This window comes from Anolis carolinensis, chromosome 5, assembly GCF_035594765.1.
Source record: "Anolis carolinensis isolate JA03-04 chromosome 5, rAnoCar3.1.pri, whole genome shotgun sequence".
NCBI lineage: Eukaryota > Metazoa > Chordata > Lepidosauria > Squamata > Dactyloidae > Anolis > Anolis carolinensis.
The window spans coordinates 33819395-33846380 of record NC_085845.1 but is presented as its reverse complement, the minus strand read 5'-3'; the positions used below and the strand labels follow the sequence as shown (position 1 = coordinate 33846380).

Sequence of the window (26986 nt, the reverse complement as noted above, 5' to 3'; positions counted from 1 at the left end):
ATGGCAGTGATGGTGTTGCTGTTGCATAAAACAGCCCTCTTTGAGAAGCATACAGTCTTTTCTGGGTTTACTGTTAGTACCACCAAGGCCCCTCGTACCAATATATTTCTTCTTAAACTCTAAATAAGAGGAGTCTTCCTACTTCCATTCAATGTTTATTTGTCTGAATTCTTTTCTATTTTCAGGCACTGACACACATATCGGAAGCCTGCTATCCTTTGCTGGAAGGCTGCAGAAAGAACAGGCAGAAGTGGCAAGCTTTAGCTGAGCAGCAGGAAAATAACTTGATCAATGGGGAAAGCAATCAGCCAAAGCGGAACTGAGATAGCCCTTCATTCAGTTTACAAAAAAAAGAGAAAAAATATTTATATATAGTTATTTGGGAATACTTAGCGTTTTGCTAGACACTGTATGAAATAGGTGTATAATTTGCCACTGCTGTATTTTAAATATGAGAGACATATATTTTTGCACAGCATTTGGAAGCGCAATATGAACGTTTTTATGTATACCATTGTATCATAGTTGTATATTTTCAATATTTCTTTCATAGAAGAGAGAACAAATCTGCAGTTTGCAGGTCCAGTTTTATATGATGGTATGGAAAGGGAGATTTTCCAGGACTGCTTTGGAAGCCTCTTGGCTCAGGAAGTTGTACATAATTTTTTTCGTTTTGATTAATGGCCAGTACCTTCAAGATCATCATATTTGGCACCTTTTTTTTTTGTTTGTTTGTGTTGACTGTAAATTTTTTTAACATGTGTGTACATATAAATAATGAAAGAACAGTGTTGCCTTTGGACATTGAGAAGTATGGAGACTGATATTCACTACAGAGACTGCTGGCTGTGATAAATCTAGCACCAAATAAAGCCAATGTTTTCAGAGGCAAACATAGGATTGCCAAGGATTGCTGGTGCAATGTTTTGAGGTAACATACTAAATTTGTGCCTTTATCTGCTAGAAGGCAGTCAGACCAGATGTTCAGGAGAATACTGGTTTTTCCCTCCAACAATGGGATTCAATTGGAAATGTGTTACTCTGCCACGATATGCTCATGCTTACCTCCCATGACCAGTCACAAAACAAAGTACATTGAATGCAAGACCCATAGGTAAAGACAACTATGTGCTGTGACCAAAAGATGTCTTCTGGGCCATCTCTTCTAAAAACCTACTCAGCATATCATCTAGTTTAACTCAAAGTGGTTCAACTGTATGAACTTGAGCTGGCAAACTACTGAGATCGAGAAGCAGAAGACTGAATAATATGATCGAGCATCACAACTTAAAACTGCAGGTGACTAAGGAAAAATATTTCAGATTCAAAGCTGAAGCAAATGGGGATCTGCTTTCAATAGGATTGTTCCTCAGCAGGCAAAGTTATTGGCATCCTGCCCATGGAAACACAAATGGAGAAGCAGATGATGGTATTCATGTGAAAAAAAATAGGGCTTATTCCAAAGCCTGGGAAAATGCTCTGGATATCATCAGACAGAATTGAATTAAGGAGATCTGAGTTCAGAAATAGCTGGGACTACTTAAAAACAACTGTTCGTAATTGCAGAGTTTTTATATGTGAATGTTGGAAAGAAGAATGTTTTGAGGGTTTTCATGAAACCATTTAACTTGGAACCATCAAAACCACAAAGTCTTAAAGCACTGAGCACAAATGGAAACAGAAAAGAGCACTTCAGAGAGCCATGACTTAATAAAGATAACTTTAAATAAGCCAAAGAGCAGAGTTTCAAGAAAAGAAGATAGACAAAATAAATCTCAAAATACCATGTCACTGCCTGAAGCCATTAATATTGTCTCATCAGAAACAAGGATTTGTTTGGTATGATTTATTTGTGAACTTGACTTTGATTTCATGTAGATATCTAAAATATGATTTTGACCTGTGTAATATTTTAGGGCAAGATAGTATAGGGAGCAAGCACATCTTGTAAAGTATTTTACACTGATTTGGGCTTAGTATTGAAAAAGCTGCATAATTGTGTCTCTTTTGTGGTGTGAAGGTGAGAGTCTACAGCAATGTTCAAAGTAGGTTCAAAGCTTTCCTTCAAAGAAAGTTTGTTTATAGTTTGGTTATAAAGCACAACCTCCTGATCTGATCCTCTCATAGTGCTTTGTGTTTACAGCTTTAAATCAAGGGTAGGCAGACATGGCTTTCCAGATCTTTTGCCATCAGCCTTAACCTGTTTAACCAATATATACAGAATTAAAGGAGGCAACTGTCCATTATTTAGTGGAACTAATAGACCTTTTAGATAATTACATATCTGTTGTCTTACCAGATTACTATTAATTTGCTGACATTTAAATAAGGGATAGGAATCTTGCCTTCCAGATGTTGATGGACTACAAATCCCAGCACCATGAGCTGGATACCCAATGGTGAGGAAATGTTGGAGATTGCAAGCTAATTGTATCTGGAGATCTGCATTGTTTATAGCCCTATAAATGAGGGCCACAGTTGCCTTTAAAGGCACAGAACACCAGAGAAGATCAGGAGCTGTTGATAACAGGCTTGGTAATAAAATTAGCCAGAATCCTGTATCAGCTACCTCTCTTGGCCCAATCTCTCCTAAACCTGATGGAAACTAGTCTGTGTTCCAGTTGCAAGCAGAATAGATCTCATTCTTCATATGCAGCTGGTACAGTAGGAGAGGGCCGTTACAAGCATGGCTATAGTGTCACAATGATAATGAAGTAGCAATGACTAAGTAGCAGTTGGGAAGTCAATCCATAACTGTTTTGTAGTCAAGATTGCTACTTAGTCTCAATTGTGACATTATTTCATCATAATTTCCCTCTTCTCTGCAGTCTTTTTTTACTGGACATTGTGTGCATGGAGGTAACTATTTTATTTGCAATTGGAAGGTAGGCAATTGATTTTTCTCTTTTCTTGGATACAGAAGTAGACTTATTCTATGAAAGCTTATGATACCAACTTCATTCTCTCAGATAGCCTCTAAGGTGCTACAAGTTCCTTTTGCTTTAGTTATCTGTAGTTATAATTTGAATCTCTGTTTCTGTTGCTAGTGGAGTTTTATTGCCTGAATTTTACAATTCTTTTTTCTCCCAGTGTCCATATGACTAAAGAGAGGAGTGGCTTCTGCCTATATTGATAGCCCTCCAGGCATCTTAACTGGCAAAAAAAAAAAATTCAACATCTTGACAAAATGACTCTAACATAGTCTTCTCCAGTATGATTTTAACCCCTTGTCTGGTGAAGCTCCCAAAGCTGGCATGGTGTATTTTGTGCGTTTTTGGTTGGTCCAATGAAGCTATCATTGTATTTAGTTAAATCTATTTATCTAAGTAGCTGAGACAGGATTCTAGCAGTTATCTTCACCCTGATTTGAAAAAGCCTCCCTAAGACCACTTGCATCTGTCCCATTAAGTTTGCACTGTTGGCCTCAGAATGGGAGTCTCCTTAAGAATTGTGCCACTTTAGTTTTTATCCTATGACGTATGCTCTTTAATAATATTTTATTCTGATATGGAGCATGTGTGTGTGTATTCGATACATAAGCCTATGTGTACCATATATGCCATTTTGGGGGGTACTACAGGGATTGGTATTCCCTTCCTCTCTCTGCAGTGCCCGTAGACATCTCAACTTACTGAACAACATGTCAACATGTCAGAAGCATCTACCTTCATACTCATAGCTAGATACAAAACGGCATTAGCACTGAGATCCAACAGGCTCACCTTCTCCATATTCAGGGACTTAAGGGCCATCTTGTTTATTCAGGGCAGAAAAAAATTATGTGAGCAGGCTTTCTCCAGAATTTCCATCCAGTCATATATTGGGTAGTTGGTGTTTGAAAGCATGCTGAAGCACTCCGTGCCTATAGAAAGCTGGTATGTTCATAAGGATAGATTTAAAAAGCAACTACTTAAGGGTTTTTCATAGTCCAGGGTGTTTTATATTTTATGTGGCAGTGCTTTCAGTTGCCCAGTCTGCCACCTCCAGTTTCAGCCAGCATACTGCAGAAAATACTGTGTGCTATTATGTACATTTGGATTGTCTGTGAAGGAGATTGAAATATTTTTCTAAGCAAGTTGACTCCCACCCCATGAATGCTATTTCAAGCCCAAACCATAGGCTCTGAAGGCATCAGGCAGAATGTATATCACTTGTTCAATCTTTAAGCAGTTATCTCCAAAGAACCAACAGTGTGAAGTTTGGCCATTACATATACAGCAGCTAGACAAAACAAGGAACCAAAGGCTGGATCTTTCACCCATCATCCTTTGGAGTAGTATCTCCCAGAATACTATTAAGATCTTGGCATAAGCTACCAAAAAGACACATTTTCAAAGTACTTCCAGTGTTGATATCTCCAAGCAGCTTAGAAAGGTAAAAGATATTCTGTAACTCTACCGGAGTATATCAGGGGGGAAAAACACAAAGATAGGCATGTCTTCATGTCTATAGGCTGAAAGAAAGAAACCTTTGTTTTTGTTGTGTAACACAATAATAAAATTTAAATATATTGTTTTAGTTATTTGTCATACACACCAAATGTTGTATAAACACAACCATGAAATCAATAAATTGCCACTATGGAGCTACCCACTTATCTAGGCCTGAATTGCATAACTACTTAATAGCGATTGTAGTTTCATACTAGTCTGGTGTCATCATTTAAGTTTTAACTTGGGCATGAAGTGTACATCAATATAAAGCCATGTTCACTGTATGAATCAGTTTACTCAGAAGGGCCTATCAGATCCTGTGAGCAACTCCTGGGGAGGACCTCTTCTGAGTTGTACTTGTGAGGATGATGAGACAGGAAAAAGGCCTCTTCCAAAGAGCTCAAAACTCACGCAGGTTCAATAGGGGTGAATACAGTCCTTTAGATAACCTGGACCTGAATCTTAATGCACTGTACAGTATAAATTGCAGTAAAAGAAGACTAAAACACGTAGCAGTTCTACATTCTTCTACTTCTGGAAGGCCATTGTCCATACCATACATAAGAGTTCATCCCATTCATTAGGGTCTCCTGACTCCCTGTTTGGAGGTGCTTAGAGAAGAAATGAGGAAATTACTAGGTCCAGTTCCATTACACTGGTTGTAGACCTCAAAATTAGTTTCTGTGTCAAGATCAGCTTTTTCAGTTAACAGATTGGTTCTAATCAGTGAAAGTATGACAACGGAGCATGATTGCAATATTTCCCAGCTGTGAGTTTGTCCATTAAAAGCCCCTCTTTGTCTCCCTTATCACTGAGCAATTATTATAGTTCCATTTATGCACAGCATATGATTAAAATGAATAATAAGGCTTGAGTTGTTAATTACAGTTTGCTTCATATTGTTTGTCCCGGTGATGATAAATCAATATAATCTCTTCAGTTTTCAGCATCCTGTGACATTCTGAAGTTAAGTAGATCTCCCCATGCTGTTAACAGCTCAGTGAAGAAAAAAAATGGCCAAATTGCAATATGTATTTTGTCTGAGTAGGGTATTTGGTATTGCTTTGATGCTTCTCTTCAGCAGGATAATTAAAAAAAGACTTAGGTGAAAGCATGCATTAATGTTCCATGATATTTGATCTGCACACAATCCCCTAAATTTTTATATAATGGATACCGTTTTCTTATACCATTGCACGTAATGGGATGTTAGCATCCACAAAGGATCTTGGAACCAAACAACAGCAGATGCTAAGAACTCCATATTGAAGCTTTCTAAACACTTGTTGTGACACATTCATGTGCCAGCTGCCGTTCTTAAGTGTGTTGCACAAATATAATGAGTATGTGAAATAAGCAATAAATAAATAAGAATCATATATTTTAAAATATATAAATAAAAGGTTTTCACGAGGTATGTTATCTCCTCATATACTTTGTTATTACAGTGTATGCATGTGTCCATATCTGTTATAAGGGGTTGGTTTAATTTCTGGTTTGCTATTTATACTGAATTACTGTGTCACAAAAAGATGCATGCCAGAAAATGGAGTATCTCCCAGGATCTGACAACTGGGGCACTGAAAAATGACACCTCTAATGCTCTCCCAGTTGTGAAACCCAACAGGCAGCTGGAGAAATCTTTCAAAGTCCTGTCACACTGTTTCTCTCAAGGTGCCCTTATGAGTTGAAGTGCTCATCTTAGTTCAAGTGTAATGCTGACAAGGATTTGAGGAGAATTACATTCTCGGATTTCAGTTTACCATATATAAAAAGGAGCATTTTAAGTATAGGCTGAGTATCCCTTATCTGAAAACCAAAATTGTCCACATGGGTTGCTGAGATAGTGATGTCTTTGCTTTCTGATGGTTCAAAAACTTTGTTTCATGCACAAAATTATTTACAACATTAGGTATAAAATTACCTTCAAGCTATGTGTGTAAGGTGTATGTGTATCATAAATTAATTTCCTGTTTAGACCTCTCCAAGATCTCTCATTTTAAGCAGATTTTTTTTTAAAAAAATAATAATTAAAAAAAACCCAAAATATAGAACATTTCTGGTTCACATAATGGATACTCATTCTGCCTAGTTTGATAATGACGGCTATATAGTAGCTATTATTTAATGTGGCAGACCTCTAATAATGACAATGAATTTTCAGAATGAATCATAAAATTTAAAAAAAACATAGGATCTGGCTACTTTTTAGAAGTGATAAGCTTATATAAACATTTGTGCTGTTCTAATGGGGCATACAACACTGAGAGATAGCATCAAACAATAAGAATTTGAATAGTAGGCTTACATATATAAAATATCACTGAATGAAGAGATAGTTTGAATTTTGCACTAGAGAGAACAGGGTTTGAATAATCTCGACCGTGTAAAGTAAACCCACTAGTTGACCTTGGGCAATTCATTTAGTAAAAATGTTGTTGCAGTTAGAAATTTCCTAGTGCTGACATTCTGTTAAGAATGTAGTAAAATGATTTTGAAATATGTTCATTTTATGGTTCATAGAATCTTTACCACAATGTCACCACTTAGTGTGTGATACCATTTTGAAATGTTTGAACCTTACTAGACCAACTTATTCATTATACATTTGGTGCTCTCTTTCAAAGGTGTTTTAGCTTTTGGAAGCAGGTATCCCAAAAATTTGGTACTCTTATTATTCTTCAGTCACAAACATTCTTTATTTATACTCATTAAAAACATATGATTCCCTCTTCCAAAATGCACTACACAGCATGGACAGAGATATTATGGCTAAATTTTATCTTAATGGCTACTTGGTTGACATCTTTCATTTTGCTTTTCATTGTATCATTCCCCACATTTTCTACAATAAATGCAAAAGAAGTCATTCCATTGTTTTCACTTTATCATTTATTCCCTAATGAATACTCAGAAGTAATGTTTATGAATTAGTCTTCCTAAGGATAGCGGCTTGATATTTTGTCCTATTAGAGTATTTTGTCTTTGGAGTCAAAATGTTTGGAGGTGAAAACTGAGCCAACAAGTGCAAGGAACATGTTTATAAAATGCTGGAGAGTGGAAATGTGGGATCACCAAGGCTTGGAGGGGTCAATGTTTTGCTGTAGTGGAGGTCCCAATGACAATCTTTGGATAATCTATTGAGCCACACTGAAGTTTCTGAGAAGCGAAAAATACTCTTAGCAAAGGATGGCAACTAGAGGGCACTAAAGCTACATCAATCAGGACCCAGCCCATTTATTAAATTTTAGTTAGTCAATCCACCTAAAAATACAGAACTAAAATTCTAAGGGCCAGAAAAAACAATCTAAAAAAGAACCACTTGTAAAGTATAAAGTAATGTAGCACAAGGCATGACCTTGGGGAAGTCATGTGTTTTCAGCCTCAGAAGGGGACATGAGAGAAGCCTCCCACAAGGATGGAAAACATCAAACATCCGGGTGTCCCCTGAGCAACATCCTTGCAGACGGCCAATTCTCTCATGCCAGAAGTGAATTGCAGTTTCTTAAGTCACTCCTGATACAAAGAAAACCTCGGAAGAAGTCAGTGACAAACCACCTTTGAATAAAGTTTGCCAAGAAAGTCCTATCATAGGGCCACTATAAGTTGGAGTAAACTTGAAGGTATGTAGCAATGTAATAACAGAAACCAGGAGTTCAAACAAAAGTATCCTATTGGAGGACTTAGGCCCTTTCCACACAGCTGTATAAAATCCACATTGAACTGGATTATATGGGAGTGTGAAAGTCATATAAACCAGTTCAAAGTAGATATTGTGGATCATCTGCCTTGATATTCTGGTTATATGGCTGTGTGGAAGTGCTCTAAGTTGAAATAAACAGCAATTCGGGCACACTCTTGTTTACCTTTACATACACAAAAGGTGCACCACTGAGCCCATTAAAATTTCGGTGGAATCAGTTGTCCCAGTATTTCTGTGTTCTCAAATAATACGCTGTGTTCAGGTTGGTTCATCATGTATGGAACATGGCCATACAGCCCGGGAAACTCAAAGCAACCCACTTAAAAAAATTTCAAGAACAGAAAGGATTGGACAGTCAATGGAATAAATGCATAGACAAATGTTTAAAAATACATACAAACTGGACAGTTTGGCTAAAACACAGGACTACTGAATCAGCATCTAGTTTCCTATCTGGCTTGAGCCATTGTTTCAAACTGTTTGTGTAATGTAAGTTTGTGTCCTTTGAGTCATTATAACCACATCATTCCAATATTTGGAGTGTGTGCATTGAGATTAAAGACCTTGAAGAAAGTCAAGTTTGACATTTTGAGGAAAACGATGAGTCAACTTCTGTTCTCGCAAGTTATATCTGATGCACATGGGCAATGCATTAAGCCAATGTTCATATGTATTTATTTCCAGTGCCTGATTAAGGTGAAAATAGGTTCCCATTTTCTCTTCCATGACTGAATCGATCAGCAATCAGTTTAGCATATTAATCATGCATTTATACTTTACATATTACATTTTTAGAAAAATTGATCCTGTTTGTGTACTAAAACTGCAGCACAATTAAAGTAGTGATGCAGTAGATGGGAGGAAATGTGTTTTGTATAGTTGTCAGAGTGAAAAGGGGAGAGAGATTTTGGACCTTGAACTATTGAGCAGAAGAAGGAATGGTTGCAGGTGTTGTTTGTTACCTGGCTGACAAGCAACACCTGCTGAAATTCCTACTTCTACACAACTATTATATGAAAACAGGCTTTTTCCACTTTTTACTGAGGCAATTTTAGTTTGGAAACAAGGGACGGTAACCTGTAGTAAAAGTTATTGATTCAGTTGCTTCTGAGAAACACAATTCCCATTAAAAACTCAAATTATTTTATGCCATAAGATTTATTTGGAATTTTGAACAGGTTGCAACAACTTCATTCTGTTTTAAGAAAATGCTCCTTTGACAGCTAAACCATCAAGTTGTAACAATTATCAGAAAAAGCCAAATGCACATTTGATTTCTTGAGGCTGAAGTGGAGGATATCATATGCAGTTTTCTTCCATGATCAAGTCCAAGTTCAGGCATTTGTTGGCCATAGGTCACTTATGCATTGACCTGCAAAAATGGAAAAGAGAAATAAAACACATAAGACATGTCTACACTACAAATAATTAACATTTGGGGTTGCAGTGGTGCAGCGGGTAAAAAGGCTAAACTGCAGAACTTGCTGACCAGAAGGTTGGCAGTTTGAATTTATGGGATGGGGTGAGATCCTGTTGTTAGTCCCAGTTTCTGCCAGCCTAGCAGTTTGAAAACCTGCAAATGTGAGTAGATCAATAGGTACTGCTTTAGCGGGAAGGTAACGGTGCTGCATGCAGTCATGCTGGCCACATGATCTAGGAGGTGCCTACGGACAACGCTGGCTCTTCAGCTTAGAAATGGAGATGAGCACCAACCCGGAGAGTCAGACACGACTAGACTTAATGTCAAGGGGAAAACTTTACCTGTCTCCACATATAGCTATTCTTTGCAACTGGTTTTCTACACCCTTCTAAGTGGTTAAAAAAACAATTATTTACTTTTCCCATAAAGGGAGAAAAGGACACTGATCTATCTGGAAGCAGAGGCCACATCTACACAGCCATATGAAATCCAGTTTATCTGATTTGAACTGGATTATATTAGTCTACACTGCCATATAATCCAGATTGAAGCTGATAATTTGGATTTTATATGACTGTGTAGATGGGGCCAGAGTCCTAAATAAGTCTCATCTTCTGTCTACTGTGACTTCATCCAGTTTTGCTGGTCCTATTTATACCCAAAGAAGAACCACACATACTGAAAAAATGACCCTTCTGTTCCTTGAAACTTCACCTGAAAATTACCTTTCCCTATTCTTTCTTAACTAATGTTCTTATCTCATTCCGTTCTTGTTTGTATTTCTTATCTTAATAGTTGGTCATAAAACCTTGCCTTTTACCGCAAAAAGGGAAACTTTTTTGTATGTTGCTATATGGAGACCTGGTCTACAAGTTTGTTTAAGCAGGTAACCAACTTCATCTGTAAAAGTAACAATGCAAAAGAAGAAGCCTCAGTGTAACTCTTTATGCAATTAAGAGTAAAATTATTTTGGAGGTGAGCAAAATCTACCCCAGGAAGGGAAATCCTGGAAGAGTTATGCGGGGGGAAAGGTGTCTCCACTGAAGCTTTATCACCAATCTCTGTTTCCACAACAAGCCCCATTTTTCAATATCCAATTAAAGGGGCAGAAAGTGAGGTGAAATCTTCTGAACAGCGGCACAGGCAGCAAAACCAACACCACTGGGGGGGGGGGGTGCAGTTAACATTTGCCTATGATATCCAAATAATATATGTGGCTGGAGTTACACTTTAAAAAGGTATCTGTTCCAACTTACATACAAGTTCAACTAAAGAACAATCCTACAGAACCTATCTTGTTCATAACATGGGGACTGCCTGTGTATCAATATACCCAAAAAGAAATGTAATTGTGTAAACAGTTGACCTTTGCTATTGGTACTCACATGATGGTGCTATTTTATTTTTTGTTGAACGGTTTATGAAAATCCTACATTTAGAGTCATAGAATCATAGAATCATAGAGTTGGAAGAGACCTCACGGGCCATCCAGACACAATCAAAGTGCTCCTGACAGATGGCCATCCAGCCTCTGTTTAAAAGCTTCCAAGGAAAGAGCCTCTACCACAGTCCGGGGCAGAGAGTTCCACTGCTGAACTGCTCTCACAGTGAGGAAGTTCTTCTTAATGTTCAGGTGGAATCTCCTTTCCTGTGATTTGAGGCCATTGTTCGGCATCCTAGTCTCCAGGGCAGCAGAAAACAAGCTTGCTCTCTCCTCCCTATGACTTCCCCTCACATAATTATACATTTGCGGTGGCATAGTGGGTTAAAACCTTGAGCTGTTGAACTGCTGACCTGAAGGTTGGCAGTTTGAATCTGCGAGATGGGGTGAACTTTGGTCTGTCAGCCCTAGTTCCTTGCCAACTTAGCTGTTCGAAAACCGTGAGTAGATAAATAGACACCGCTTCAGCAGGAAAAGGCAAAGAGATGCTCCAAGCAATCTTGCGAGCCACATAACCAGGAGGTAAAACACAGGCTCCTTGGCTTGAAAATGGAGAAGAACATCTCCCAGAGCCAGAGATGAGCTCTGCCTCCAAAGCCGAAAATGAGAGGAGAAGTCTTTGCCTTTGTCTGTGTTGTGTGTCTCATTGTATATTTGTAAATAAGGCATTGAATATTTGCCTTTGTTTGTTCTATAGATACTGTATTCCACTCTGAGACCTTCCGGGGAGACGGATGGAATATAATTGAAGTATATGAGAATGTGAAACGAATGATATGAGCAATCTCACCGAAGGTCTTTCAAAAATAATTCCAGTTCAGTAGAGGGAGTCAGAAAATAGCAAGACAAGAACTGGACCTGGTTTGGCCTCAGATTTTTTATTTCTATATTTCTGTATTTTCTTTCTATTTTTATGGACAATCTTTTATAAGATAAATATTTTAAGTACATTCTTTCAAGGGTTCTCTATTGCTATTTCAGGTAAGTTGTTTTATGATTGCTATATTTCTATTTTATGCATGTTGTTTTAAGGGCTCTGCATTTGTATTTTTAACTTTTATGATGAAAGTTCTGCCTCAACAGTTGAATGAAGCATTATGACTTTGGACAGATATGAACAGATTCCATGCAACACTTAAGATGATATATATCCCAACATCAGACAGAGCTCATTTAAAGTGTTTCATCATGTCCTTCTGCAGCTGTGAAAGAAGTACAATACTGTTCCATAAACACTTAGAATGACATTTTCCTACATGTAACAACAGCAGATATCTAAAAAGAAGCAGAATATGTACTGTTTGAGCACTCCCAAAGTTTCTTTTCCATTGTAATGATTATTCTGATTGTGGATTCTGTGCGTTATAGCTAAACTTTTCTTAATTCTGCAACACTATCCCAATTATGCTATTTATGCCTGATGTTAATTATTATCTGTTTCTCCTAGGATCCTTTTATGGACCAATTGAGATATATGGTATACCGTAGATATGAAAATGAAAAACCACAAATAAAAAAATTACTATTGATTTTTTACTTGGGAGAAAACTGCTCTATGAATGTCTAGGTCTTCTAGCGTATAGGTCAAAACAACATCCAGTTAGACCCTGAAAATAACGTGGTGTGGATGTATCACACCTCAACACAACCACACAGAAGTATAGTGACACTTTGTACTTCTGATCACTTGCTTTCCTTTAGCTGGAGCATGGCATTATTGAAGCCATATTATTTTCTCTAAAACATATTCAAAGTCTGAAACTTACCAGAAATTATTCTTTTTTCCTCAGTGCCTTTTTCTATAGAGAAAGAGAATGTAAGTTATTTATTGTACCCATTTCAAAGAGTCCCGCCACAAATGGGCTACCACTTCACTTAGATATATTTGCCAACTGACAATTTCCTTGATAGCCAAATGTTATTAGATATTTAGGCATTTTAGTTCTATAGAGCATTACTAAGTTTTTAATCATCTCTATAATATAAATTAGGAGCCCCAAATGGCACAGCGGATTAAACTGCTGGGCTACTGAACTTGCTGATATAAAGGTTGGTGGTTCGAATCCAGGGAGTAGGGTGAGCTCCCACTGTTAGCCCCAGCTTCTGCCAATGTAGCAGTTTGAAAACATGCAAATGTGAATAGATCAATAGGCACTGCTCTGGCAGAAAGGTAACAGTGCTCCATGCAGTCATGCCGGCCACATGACCTTGGAGGTGTCTACAGTCAATGCCGGCTCTTTGTTTTAGAAATGGAGATGAGCACCATAATAACCTTTAACTTTATCTCTACTATAAATCAATGCAGCTAGATACCAGTCACTTGCAGTCACTTACATGTTAGAATTCAGAATCTATGCACTGCAGCCAGAAATCTAAGATCAATCATTTTCTCAATCATGAGTGAAGCAAAAATACAGGGTGCATCTACAATGTAGAATAAATGCATTTTGGCTCCTCTTTATCTATTATGACTAAATATCATGGAACCCTGGGAGTCATCGTTTTACATGGTCTTTAATCTTCCCTGCCAAAGAGTGATGGAGCCTCATCAAATTACAAATCCCAGGGTTCCAAAGCATTGAGACAGGACAGTTAAAGTGGCATCAAACTTATATCTGTTCTACTGTGGGGATGTATCCATAGTGTTGGTTTATTTGTCTATGTGTGTTTTCCCATGTCCAATTACAACAATGTCACATTTATTTATTTATTTATTTCTATCATTTCTACCGCACCCTTCTCACCCGCAGGGACTCAGGGCAGCTTACAGACTGGCAATTTATGCCAATACACCATAGTACAATAAAATAAACATTAAAACAGTTAAAACAATTATAATATACAATAAACAAAATTTAAAATAGTGCAAAGTGCTTATGCCATTCGTCCACCAGACCTTGTACAAAAACCTTTATTCCAGACCAAGTTGAAGAATTGAATGTGGAAATATCAGGGTTGCTTGTCATGCTGTGTCTTGGCTTTTAACTCTTCAAGGGGTTTCTTATTTTCTGAGGAAACTTTGTTTGATGGTGTTTTATACTGTGTTGTTTTATATTGTTCTATTATGATGTTGTTTATGAATTTTATTATGCTATATTTTAACTATGTTGATTGATCTTGTCCCCATGTAAGCCGCCCCGAGTCCCTTCGGGGAGATGGAGGTGGGATACAAAAATAAAGTTATAATCATCATCATCATTCATATTATTAATATTATTAATATTAGTATTATTAGTAGTATTAAATTAAACTAGATAAAGTCAGAAGTAAACACAGAAGAGAAGAGAAATCCAAAGATAATTACCAAACGAATAAGTTGTTCATCAAGATCCTAGATGGAGAAAGAATGTTACTGAGAATGTTACTTGCTTTCAAAGTGACTTAACCTTTAAAAAATGAATAATGAATAAATAGTTCATGTGCTATCTCCTAAGTGGTGTGGCTATGGGATAGGAGAGAGAACTTCATCCCACAAATATGATTTTTCTCTCCCCCACCCACACACACCAATGCCAAATTTTTCTAATTCAGTTGAGTATTAAGATAAACTGATTAGACATCCAAAGGGAAGGAAAAGTTTCCATGGAAGTGACAAGAATGCAAGGATAAGAGTTCTAGATGTGAATAGTTTTTAATGTCTCACTCAGCAATTCCAGAAATTTGGGTTCTGAAAGAAAACTTCATTAGGGAGCAGAATTCTTCTGTGACTTCATAAGGAGTGAATCATAGACCCGGAAGGGATCACAAGGGCCAACCAATTCAACCTCCTGCCATGCGGGAATGCATAATGTAAACACTCCTAAAAGATGCCAACCAGCCTCTATTTAAAAATTTCCAAAGAAGCAGAGTGGTGGGCAACTCTGGTCCACCAAATCATTTGGGGCTGTAACTTTCATAATTCCTTGCCATTGGTGATAGGATGTTGTAAGCCCCAAACATTTGTTGGTCATCCTCTTGCATACAGTTCATATGCAAATGAATGTAAACAACTTTCTGACAATTACTGCAAGAAAATATTATAAAAACCTATCATACAAGTTTCACCAAAATGTTGATCAAATCCGTTCATTTCTTTTAATGCTTTGGATAAAGCAAACAACAGCATCCTGAAAATCATAAGTGTTATATGTTGTTCACTTTTGAAGATAAATACAAAAAAAACAAGTGATAACATGGGAGATATCTTGACCAAACTCACCAAATCTTCATCATCATCATCATCATCATTTTCATCCTCTTCCTCCTCCTCTTCCTCATCCTCCTCCTCTTCCTCCTCTTCCTCATCCTCCTCCTCTTCCTCCTCTTCCTCCTCCTCCTCTTCCTCCTCCTCCTCTTCCTTCTCCTCTTCCTCCTCCTCCTCCTCTTCCTCCTCCTCCTCTTCCTCCTCCTCCCCTTCCTCTTCCTCCTCCTCTTCCTTCTCCTCTTCCTCCTCCTCCTCCTCTTCCTCCTCCTCTTCCTTCTCCTCTTCCTCCTCCTCCTCCTCTTCCTCCTCCTCCTCCTCCTCTTCCTCCTCCTCCTCCTCCTCTTCCTCCTCCTCCTCTTCCTCCTCCTCCTCTTCCTCCTCCTCCCCTTCCTCTTCCTCCTCCTCTTCCTCCTCCTCCTCCTCTTCCTCCTCCTCTTCCTCCTCTTCCTCCTCCTCCTCTTCCTCCTCCTCCCCTTCCTCCTCCTCCTCCTCTTCCTCCTCCTCTTCCTCCTCTTCCTCCTCCTCCTCTTCCTCTTCCCCTTCTTCTCCCTCATCTTCTTCCCCTTCTTCTTCTTCTTCTTCTTCTTCTTCTTCTTCTTCTTCTTCTTCTTCTTCTCTTTCCTGGAAATTGGGAAAGGATGTCATTTTTGAGCTGTTAAATTGAAAAGGAAATAGAAAGGAGAATAGGACAGTTCTACAGCTTAATTTCTCATGTAATAACTTTTCCAATCTGCCACATACCTATCCAATCTGAGAATTTCAGTCTTTAGCCATTGTTCAGAATCATGAAGTTTCAATATTGTAATAAACCGCCCTCCATCACGCTGTTCTTATTATTATTTCACATGAGAAAAGAATATGACATTGAAATGAAATGAAAGAAAATGCTTTTGTTACTGATTTGATAATGTAGTTTAATAATAATAATAATAAAACTTTATTTATACCCCGCCACCATCTCCCCAGCGGGGACTCGGGGCGGCTAACATGGGGCCATGCCCAGAGCAATACAATATAATAAAATATAAAAACAGCATATCATAGCATAATTAAAAGTAGTACAATAGATAATAATAAACATCACATCAAGGAATCAAGAAACAGTAAAACAAGAGCAGGCCGCATGAACACAAAGATAAAACCCGGAGTGAGAGGGACAGAGGGGTACTCCACTGTGGACAGGGACATATGAAAGTGGGGCAGTTTAGAGGATAGATGTTCGGGGGGGAGTAACACAGAAATATATAACAGAAATTACTCACCGAAAGCACAGCGAAAGAGCCATGTTTTCAGGTCTTTCCTAAAAGCTAACAAAGTGGGAGCTTGCCTGATTTCAGTAGGCAGTGAGTTCCATAGTCGGGGGGCCACAGCAGAAAAGGCCCTCTCCCTTGTACTCACAAGGCAGGCCTGGGATATAGACAGTGGTGATAAAAGGGCCTCCCCGGATGATCGTAAAGATCGGGCAGGTTTATGGAGGGAGATACGGTAATGGAGGTAGGTGGGTCCCAAACCGTTTAGGGCTTTATAGATGATGGTCTGCACCTTGAATTGGGACCAGAAGATGAACGGCAGCCAGTGGAGCTCCTTAAACAAGGGAGTGGATCTCTCCCTGTAACTTGCCCCCGTTATTAATCTGGCAGCCGAGCGTTGGACCAATTGTAATTTCCGGGCCATCTTCAAGGGAAGCCCCACGTAGAGCGCATTACAGTAGTCCAGTCTAGAGGTAACTAAGGCATGGACCACCGTGATCAAGTCAGGTATGGTCGCAGTTGGCGCACAAGTTTGAGTTGTGCAAAGGCCCTCCCGGCCACCGCCGACACCTGTGCTTCAAGCGTCAACGCTGAATCCAGGAGGACCCCCAAACTGCGGACCTGTGATTTCAGGGGGAGTGCAACCCCATCCTGCACAGGTTGCTACCCAATGCCCCGATCCGACGCAAGACTGACCAGGAGGGCCTCTGTCTTGTCAGGATTGATTCTCAGCTTGTTCCTCCTCATCCAGTCCGCCACAGCGGCCAGGCACTGGTTCAGCATCCGAGGGGCTTCCTTGGATTCAGATGGAAACGAGTAGTGGATTTGCGTGTCATCTGCGTAGAGATGGCAACGCCCTCCAAAACTCCGGATGACCTCTCCCAGTGGTTTCATGTAGATGTTAAATAGCATGGGGGATAAGATAGACCCCTGCGGAACCCCACAGGTCAATGGCCAGGGGTCCGAGTAGGTGTCCCCCAGCTTCACCATCTGGGAGCGGCCCTCCAGGAAGGACTGGAGCCACTGCAGAACCGTGCCACCCAGCCCCATCCCAGAGAGCCGCCCCAGAAGGATACCATGGTTGATGGTATCGAAAGCCGCTGAGATATCCAGAAGAACCAACAGGGTCACACTCCCCCTGTCCAGTTCCCTGTGGAGGTCATCCACCAAGGCAACCAGAGCCATCTCGGTACTGTGCCCAGGCCTGAAGCCAGACTGCGAACAGTCCAGAAAATCGGTGTCATCGATAAACCCCTGGAGCTGCGTGGCAACCACCCGCTCTAGAACCTTGCCCAAAAATGGGAGGTTGGAGATTGGTCTGTAATTGTCACAAACCGATGGGTCTAACGAGGTCTTTTTTAGTAGCGGTTTTACCACCGCTTGCTTAAAACAAGATGGAAATGATCCCTGACCCAAGGAGGCCACAAACCACTCCAACAACCCATCCTTGGCCAGTTTAACCAGCCAAGAGGGACAAGGATCCAGAGCACAAGTGGTCGCCCTCACAGACCCAAGAATCCCCTCCACATCATCAGGAAGAACAAGCCGGAAAGAATCCCATAAGATCGAACCGACAGGTGCCTCGGTTACCTCCGCTGAAACCACAGTTAAGCTGGAGTCCAACTCACGACGTATCTGAGCAACTTTGCCTGCGAAATGGTGCGCGAACTCGCTGCACCTAGTTGCCGAGTTATCGGGAAGCTCCTTGGTCTCGGGGGGCCGTAGGAGCTCCCCTACAACTCGGAACAACTCCGATGGCCTATTGGCCGCAGACGCTATGCGGGCAGTCGTGAAAGCTTTAGTTTCCTAAAGAGTTTCTATATTCTTAGCATTAGTTTGCTGGTAACTATTTTGCCAGTCATGAAAGAAAGAAGTATACTCCATACATTGTAAAAGACATGCGTTTCAAGGGAAATATCATATTTAGACCAATCTCACCTCATTTTGTTCATCTACTTCTTCATTTCCCTACAAAAGGGGAAAAATGTTATTCTTTAATTGTCAAATTTGAAATAAAATAAAAAACAAGAAAGTTTCAGAGCTAAAATTCTCATGTAATAATTTATCTAGTCTGCCACATACCATTATCTACCCAATTTGAGAATTTCAGAGACTAGCCATTGTTCACAACCTTTACATTTCAATATTCTAATGCACCCTATTAAGTTTTTATTATTATTATTATTATTCATGGGGAAAAATATTGAACTGGAATAAATGGATAGTGATTTGAGACTAATATTTCCCAAGGAGGTCTCATTTTTAAAGTTTTTGTTAAGAAAGATAACTTCAGTTCTTGTGGAGTCGTGGTGGGCAACTCTGGTCCACCAAATCTTTGGGGGCTGCAACTTTCATAATTCCTTGCTATTGGTGATAAGATGTTGTGGGCCCCAAATATTTGTAGGGCTGCACTTGCCCTTCCCTGTTATAAAATATAGGGCAGACTATCTGAAAGTAAAAGAAAACCACAAATCCTTACTGAATCAACATCTGGAGAAGCATCAATTTGGAAAAGAAAAATACATTAATATACCTTCATAAATCTGTACATTATTTTTTCTGCAAAGGCAGCGTGTGACTCAGGATCAAGAATTTAACTTGCTAGTGAGCTGCTTGGCTTTGAAGAAAGCTAAATCAACCTTCAGCATGTCAGCTGGTCTTCTGCTCTAGGACCCATATCTGAAGATTGTTCCAGGGGTCCAAACGGATGTCTTTTACCCTAGCTGTTATGATACCTGGCACTATGTCTATTCCTAAGGAGCAGTGAAATTTGTGAGTCATCCTCTTGCATACAGTTCATATGCAAAAGAATGTAAACACCTTTCTGAAATTACTGTGAGGAAATTGTATGAAAACCTATCAAACAAAGTTCACCAAAATGTTGATCAAATCTTTTCCTTTGTTGTAATGCTTGGGATAAAGCAAACAACAGAATCCCGAGAAGTGGAAGTGCTACAATTCGCCCACTTTTTAAGATACAGTAGAGTCTCACTTATCCAACATAAACGGGCCGGCAGAATGTTGGATAAGCGAATATGTTGGATAATAAGGAGGCATTAAGGAAAAGCCTATTAAACATCAAATTAGGTTATGATTTTACAAATGAAGCACCAAAACATCATGTTAGACAACAAATTTGGCAGAAAAAGTAGTTCAATACGCAGTAATGCTACGTAGTAATTACTGTATTTATGAATTTAGCACCAAAATATCACGATGTATTGAAAACATTGACTACAAAAATGCATTGGATAATCCAGAACATTGGATAAGCGAGTGTTGGATAAGTGAGACTCTACTGTATAAAAGAAAAACAGGCGATAACAAGAGAGAAATCTTGACCAAACTCACCTGGTTGTCTTCATCTTCTTCTCGACTTTCCTAGAAAGGGGGAAAGGATGTTATTTTTGAGCTGTCAATTACAAAAGGAAATAGAATGGAGAACAGGACAGTTGAAGAGATTAATTTATTATGTAATAATTTATCAGATGTGCCACATACTTATCCAATCTGAGAATTTTAGTCTTTAGTCATTGTTCATAACTAGGAAGTTTCAATATTGTAATAAACCACCTTCCATCATGTTATGCCAGTTATGAAAGAATGAAGTATACTCCTGGCTTTGTAAGAGAAGTGTTTCAAGGGAAATATCCTATTTAAACCCATCTCACCTGGTGATGTTCATCTTCGTGTTCACATCTCTACAAAAGAGGAAAGGATGTTATTTTGAAATGTCAAATTTTAAAGGGAAATAGAAAGTAGAACAAGAAAGTGTTAGAGCCTTATGTCTTATGTTATAATTTATTCAATCTGCCTCATACTTACTCAATCTAAGAATTTCAGACTATAGCCATTTTTCATAGCCACAAAGTATCAATGTTCGAATTTAGCCCATGGTGTTTTTCTTATTTTATTTCCCATGGGGAAAGAATATCAAATTAAAAAGAAATGGATCTTGATTTGGGAACATAATTTCTTAAAGTGTTCCTGTATTCTGACCTTTGTTTTTAAAGATATCTTCAGTTCTTATGGAACTTTGGGGCTGTAACTTTCATAATGCCACAGTTTTCCCCATCCCACCATTATAAATTATAGGGCAGGCTATCTGAAAGTGAAGGAAAATTACAAATCTTGCCAAATCTACATTCTGGAAGAGATTACCGGTGTCTCTTCCTTTATCAACAGAAAGAAGACCTTTGCTATTTTCACTGACATTCTGGCTGTGTTCCCCATCTCATTGCTGGCAACTATTTTGCCAGTCATGAGATATATATATACACACACACACACACACACACACACACACACACACACACATATATATACACATACTCCAAGATTTGTTAGAGAAATGTTTTGAGAGAAATATCATATTTAGACCAAACTTGCCTGATTGTGTTCAACTTCTTGTCCCCTTTCCTACAAAGGGAGAATGGACATTATTTTTGAAATGTCAGTTTCAAAGGGAAATAGGTATCAGAACAAGGAAGTTCAAAAGCTTAATTTCCTATGTAATTATATATCCAATCTGCCCCTTTGACAATTTCAGAGACTAGCAATTATTCACAGTTACAATTTCCTAATGACTCCTGTGATGCCATCATCATTATTATTTACTAGGGAAATGGATCTGTTCTTATGGATTGGGCAAATTTGATCCACCAGACTGTTTTGGGCTGCAACTTTCATAACTCCTTGTCATTGGTGATAGGATGTTGTAGGCCCCAGTCATTTGTAGGGCCACAGTTGTATAAACCTGTAGGGCTGATGATCTAAAAGTAAAAGAAAACCACATGATCTTACAAAATCAATTGGCTCAGTTTGTGACTTGGGATCACAAGCTTAACGTATAATTGGGCTGGTTGGCTTTGAATAAACTCATGTCTGAACAACATTCCAGTAGTCCAAACATATGTATGTCACCCTATGTTATGATAACTGGGAAAATATCTGTTCCTGAGTGCAGTGAATTTTGTAGATCATCCTGTCATATCCAGTTCATATGCAAAGGAATATAAATATCTTTCTGACAATTATTGTGATGAAATAGTATGAGGAACCAGAATTATCATATTATGTTTATCAGAACATTGATCAATTTTCTTCCTTTCTTTTAATGTTTGGGATTAAACAGAATCCTGAAAAAGAGAGAATGTTACTAGATATCCACTTTGAAAGATAATTTCAAGAAAAACAAGAAATAACATTAAATGATGCTTATTAAAACACATGATCTCATATGACAAACCTCTTGAGGGAAGAATATCCACACTCTACTAGGATATTCGTAATGTGGACAACCATTCTTGCTAGTAGCTACTTCTTATGATATAAAGCTGAAAATTCATGAGATGTCAATAATACAGTTATCCTTACCTCTAGCCTTAATGGAACTGCACCAGACCTCTCAAGAACCAAAAGACAGAAGAAAGCAACCCCTAGCAGAAAATGCAGCTTCATTGCGTCTGGTTCTTAGTCCCTTTCTATCTCTTAAGTTCACCAAAGCTTATTGTAATGATATTACATAGTCCCAAATTCCTATTTATAGCAAAGAGAAGACATGAATATTGCAGTGGTGGCTAAATACTTCCTTCTCTCATGTTTATCTTCTTTTTCATTTGCCCATTAATGCCTAAATGTCATCCCTCTTTTTCCGCTGTGTTCAGATGTCTTATTTTCCTTGTTTATTTCCCCTCCTATCTTTCTTGACATTCATGAAGCCTCAACAGCATTTATTGTTGTTGTGTTAGATGGGTGTCTTCCCTACAGGTTAATTCATGGTCAGCTGTAAAATTAACAAGGCAGATAACCTGATATACCATCAAGGATTTATCCACATATTTATTTAGCTGTAGATAGGACATACAGATAAGTCTTGAATTGCCAAGCCTCAGAGATGGTTTTGCCAGTTTCTTCTTCTGAAGTGCAGCCCACAGCATTCTCCCATTCAAGTACTAACCAGGGCTGCCCCTGCTTAGTTTCTAAGATCAGATGGAATCTGTTGCCTTTAGGGTAATAAGGCTTGCAGTTGACTGCTGTTAAGTAGCAATGAAAACAGTTCAGCATCTTTGGACTTTATTTTATAAGGCAAACAAACCAGCAGAAACGTTCCCTATCACACAATGCCATGTGCATCCAGCTGCCAATGTGCCCCTGACCCCATGATTCTCCCATCTCTGGCTACAATCCACTAATAGCTCCCAATCCCTTAAAATTCCATCAGTCACCTTGGTGTGACGGATCCCTTCCACTTCTGTGCCAGCTCATCTGCAGGAAAGTGATGCCAGGGAGCAGGAATCTCATCCTCTCCCCACTTCCCTTTGCTCTCCCCAAAGTAGTTGTTTTCTTTTTCTTTGATGTTTTGCCATCCAACCCCTGAATTGACAAGACCACACAACAATATGGGATTAAGTATAGACAACTTTTATTAATGTTACCTAATTAACCTTTTTGTGACTTGCTAAACATTTCTAAAGGGGCATGAACTTGGTGTGGATTAAGCCGGGGCAGTTGCTATTTAGGACCTACTCCTCAGTTAACTTGGGTGAAACTGTCAACATGGGAGGTCAGGGTGCGTGCTAGGGTGGGTTTCTTCAAACTCCATCAATCATCTTTTCCAGCACCCTGATGAATTGGTTGCAATCGGCTGCCTCATCAATTCCTGTTCAATGTCAGACTCAAACACATCAGTAGTCTGAAGTCCAAACATTTATTTAATATCTATAATACATATTTACAAAGCATAGCAAAAGCCATCGCTCTGAGCTGGCATTTCTCTTCAGCCTCTCCGCTTTGGCAAGCACAGCTCAACACACAGAGATAAGAAAACACATTCCTCAGTCTGCAGGAAGTTCCGACCTCCAAAGCTGGAAATCATGCCTGATAGGTCATAGCAGTCACAACAGGCTGTCAGTCAAAACTAGCCTGCTGTTAACTGTTTCATTACTGAAACACACACTCTTGCCTAACAGCAGAAAACACTTGATTTACATTTCATACACATACAACCATAATCCAACAGAAACATCTGGGTCTCCAGATGTTGTAAACTGTACTGTTTCCAGGGTGACCACTCAGGGAAACGTAACTGAGAATTCTGCCCCAACTCAAAAAGATTTATTGAGGCCAGAACTCTTTCCATTCCAAGGCCATTTCTATTCCCCCTAACCTCGATTATTTGAACCACAGGTGAGGGTTTCCATTCCTGGCCTACACCTCAAAGGGGTGCCTTACACCAATGTAATGTGCAGTGGTAATATGCTTTATGTTTTATGTTATGATGATTTTATGTACAGTGTTTTAATGGTTTAATTCATATGTATAAGTTTTTGATTTTAGTTAATGTTATGTATTGCTTATGGCGGCACTGAATTTTGCCATGTTGTACACCGCTCTGATTCCCCCGGAGAGTGAGAGAGAGTGGTATAGAAATGCAGTAAATAAATAAATACATCAAAGTGTAAACTCATCACTGGTTTCTGCCACAGATTAGGGGTACGCATCTGCTTTACCCTTATCCCCCACCAAGTTCACCAAAGTGCCCCAAATCCCTCTTTGCAAGTCTTACAATAATTGGTGGTTGCCTGCATCTGAGAGATGGATACCATCAGCTCAATAGAAATCCTGTCTAAGGTGTGTGATGTTGTTGTTATGTATGTAAGAGCCCATATGTCCGCTAAAGTCTTGTGTAAGTAAAGGTAAAGGTTTCCCCTGACGTTAAGTCCAGTTGTGTCTGATTCTGGGAGTTAGTGCTCATCTCCATTTCTAAGCTGAAGAGCCGCCATTGTCAGTAGACACCTCCAAGGTCATGTGGCTGGCATGACTGCATAGAGCGCCGTTACCTTCCTGCCAGAGCGGTACCTATTGATCTACTCACTTTGCATCTTTTCAAACTGCTAGGTTGGCAGAAGCTGGGGCTAACAGCGGACGCTCATTCCACTTTTGTGTATGTTCCTCTTTACTCTCTTTCTGGCTCCATCAAGCTTTCTGATGTCACCACCTCCTGGCCACTTTAAATGTGGGATGATTGCAGACCATAAAATATGGGTGTGAGGCCAAGCCTCCTTGATTTTGTGAAAACAGGCCAATGCCTGAAGAAACAGCACTCTACCTTTGAGAAGGCCCAAGTCATTATCACCCATGTGGATTACCAGAACGTTGGGAGGGAGTTCTCTCCCCAAATCGAACAGCAAAGGGCACAAACTGTCCCAATGGAGGTATCTTTTGCCCCTCCAATCAGTGGTGGTAAGGGAGGCAAGACCCAGGTGCTGCCCACCACGAACTTCAGCAGGCCTGTCGCTCTGCCCAATGGATGTAGCCATGGTCACAGATCAGGTCTTTTATACGCAAGTGACCCCACATCAGAAAAGACAGATAAATGTTAATACAAAGAAACTGGGCAATCATATGAACAATAAGCTATTATAATGTCTTGAATGAAAAGACATTGTAAAGGCCCAGGCTGTGGCACAGGCTGGTGAGTATCCATCTGCAGCCAGCTGCAACAAATCACTCTGACCAAGAGGTCATGAGTTCGAGGCCAGCTCAGAGCCTGTGTTTGTCTCTGTCTTTGTTCTATGTTAAGGCACTGAATGTTTGCCTTATATGTGTAATGTCATCGGCCCTGAGTCCCCTTCGGGATGAGAAGGGCAGAATATAAATACTGTAAATAAAATAAAATAAAAAAATAAAATAGAGGCTAATGAAAAAAAGATCATTGCTGGATGCATTTTGAGAAAAGCTTTCAAATTGTCCTTTGAGATTCTAGACCATTTATGCAATGCTTACCTGACCTGGTTATTGCATTTACATGTGCATATTGTTAGTTTTGAATGCAAAGTTTGGGTTGTTTTTTTCTGTGTCAGAAACTGCAAGCTGTTTCTGGTGTGAGAGAATTGGCCATCTGCAAGGACGTTGCCCAGGGGACGTCCGGATGTTTTACCATCATTTGGGAGGCTTCTGTCATGTCCTCACATGGGGAGCTAGAGCTGACAGAGGGAGCTCACCTGCTCTCTCTGGATTTGAACTGCCAACTTGTCGGTCAGCAGTCCGGCCGGCATAAGGGTTTAACCCATTGCACCACCAGGGGCTCCTGCAAAGTTTGGTGCAACATATTGAACCACTTTTCTTTTTGTGGTGTAGGAAGCTATCACAATAGATTTCATGTCATTTCTCCCTCTAATACCAAATTTTCTGTTAAAGAAGTAATATCCAGGAACACAACTATTTCATCAGGATAATAAACATGTCTTTTTTCAGATACTTCTTTAATTATACAATTTATTATTGTTAAAATGTAAGGCAGTTTTATCTACTCTGAAATCTCTTGCGACATCTTAAGCATACAGTCTTTCAAACACAATTCCCTTGCTAACAATAAATCTATTGAAATAGGAGAGGCCCAAAGAGATATGATACTAGCAGTAAAAATGAAGATAAAACAATACATCCTATTTAGTGGCAAACCACAAAGAATCATTTCCGTGATAATTAATCACTCAAGACATTTGAAAATATATATTTTAAAAAAACAAATTCATAAAATGAACCCATCCCCCATTCAACATACATTACTCCTATGATTCATTATATTCTTTTTCTCTCTCTTGATTTTGATTCTTTACTTGCTAGGGTCTAAATTGCCTTTTATGGCATCTTCCCAAAGTTCACAAGTTACAAGTAACTATGTTGCCTGTAACTGATTACATTTGGGTTGTAAAAAGTTATATTTGATAAGCACTGCAACAATTTAGTTCACAATTATACTATAACAGATAGCAACTTCTTGTTATTTTCAGAAGTTACTTTGAAGAGTATTTTAGACTTCTTTACCATTTGTTGTACCATTAAGGTTTATGCCATTCTCCTATCAGTCTTAAGGATGTTGCTTTTCCTTCAGCAGTGTAGCTGGAAATAATGGGAAAATGATTTATGCAACATAGTAAATTAGTAATTTAGAAACCCTGGGCACTGATACTTTTCCAGGGTACTATTTTAGAAAGCAGCCAAGCTTTTGGGCCACCTAGAACTGGTCCTACCATCATGCAGAAGGTGGCTATCATCTTAGACTCCGGGTGTCTGAGATGATATTGAGTTGAATTGCGATAGACTTCTTCCTAAGCCATCTAACCTGCATTCATTAAGCTAGCCTACTGCATTTATGCTATTTTCTGAAACAACAGCAAACTATTCAATTCTGAGATACACAACAACAAACAGAAACCCACTGGGAAAGAGATTTGTACTACAATTTGTACTCACATTAGATTAATTTCAAGTAAAAGGAGAGGAGTGACTACAACTTCTTAATTCAATGATCAGGATATATGTACTGTGTATAGCAAAGCCAGTTCACAGAATGCACAGTACACACTTTTTGACTTCTTTAGCCAGAAGTGGAAAAGATTCTTTCAATTCCAGAATCCAAACCTTGGTGAAGTATGATTCTGCTAGTAACTTCCTGCCAAATTTGAGGATAGGAACAAGAAGGGATACTGTGACTGTCAGAGATACTTTGACTGTGCTTTTCCTGCAGGGCAGGGGGTTGGACTAGATGG

The 26986-nt window shown here is 39.1% G+C and overlaps 1 protein-coding gene and 2 long non-coding RNA genes across 8 annotated transcripts in view; 1 reads left to right on the top strand and 2 right to left on the bottom strand.

Moving 5' to 3' along the window:
- pde5a (phosphodiesterase 5A) overlaps positions 1-5848 on the top strand; it is an 89693-nt gene extending 83845 nt beyond the window's left edge. For all 6 annotated transcript variants that reach the window (XM_062983574.1, XM_062983573.1, XM_062983571.1 and 3 more), the window contains exon 21: positions 186-5848. In XM_062983574.1, the coding sequence (XP_062839644.1) occupies positions 186-323 (138 nt within the window). In that variant the 3' untranslated portion in view covers positions 324-5848. The remainder of the gene's footprint in view (positions 1-185) is intronic.
- A 3361-nt stretch (positions 5849-9209) lies between these two features.
- LOC134299752 (uncharacterized) lies at positions 9210-14329 on the bottom strand. The gene is made up of 3 exons (XR_010006995.1): positions 14302-14329; positions 12764-12796; positions 9210-9508 (listed from the first exon to the last, which is right to left on the bottom strand). It is a non-coding gene; the product is annotated as an uncharacterized LOC134299752 (long non-coding RNA).
- Positions 14330-15736: 1407 nt separating this feature from the next.
- LOC134299777 (uncharacterized) lies at positions 15737-23594 on the bottom strand. Its single transcript, XR_010007030.1, has 5 exons — positions 21807-23594; positions 20102-20849; positions 19782-19811; positions 18369-18398; positions 15737-15801 (listed from the first exon to the last, which is right to left on the bottom strand). It is a non-coding gene; the product is annotated as an uncharacterized LOC134299777 (long non-coding RNA).
- Positions 23595-26986: the final 3392 nt, after the last annotated feature.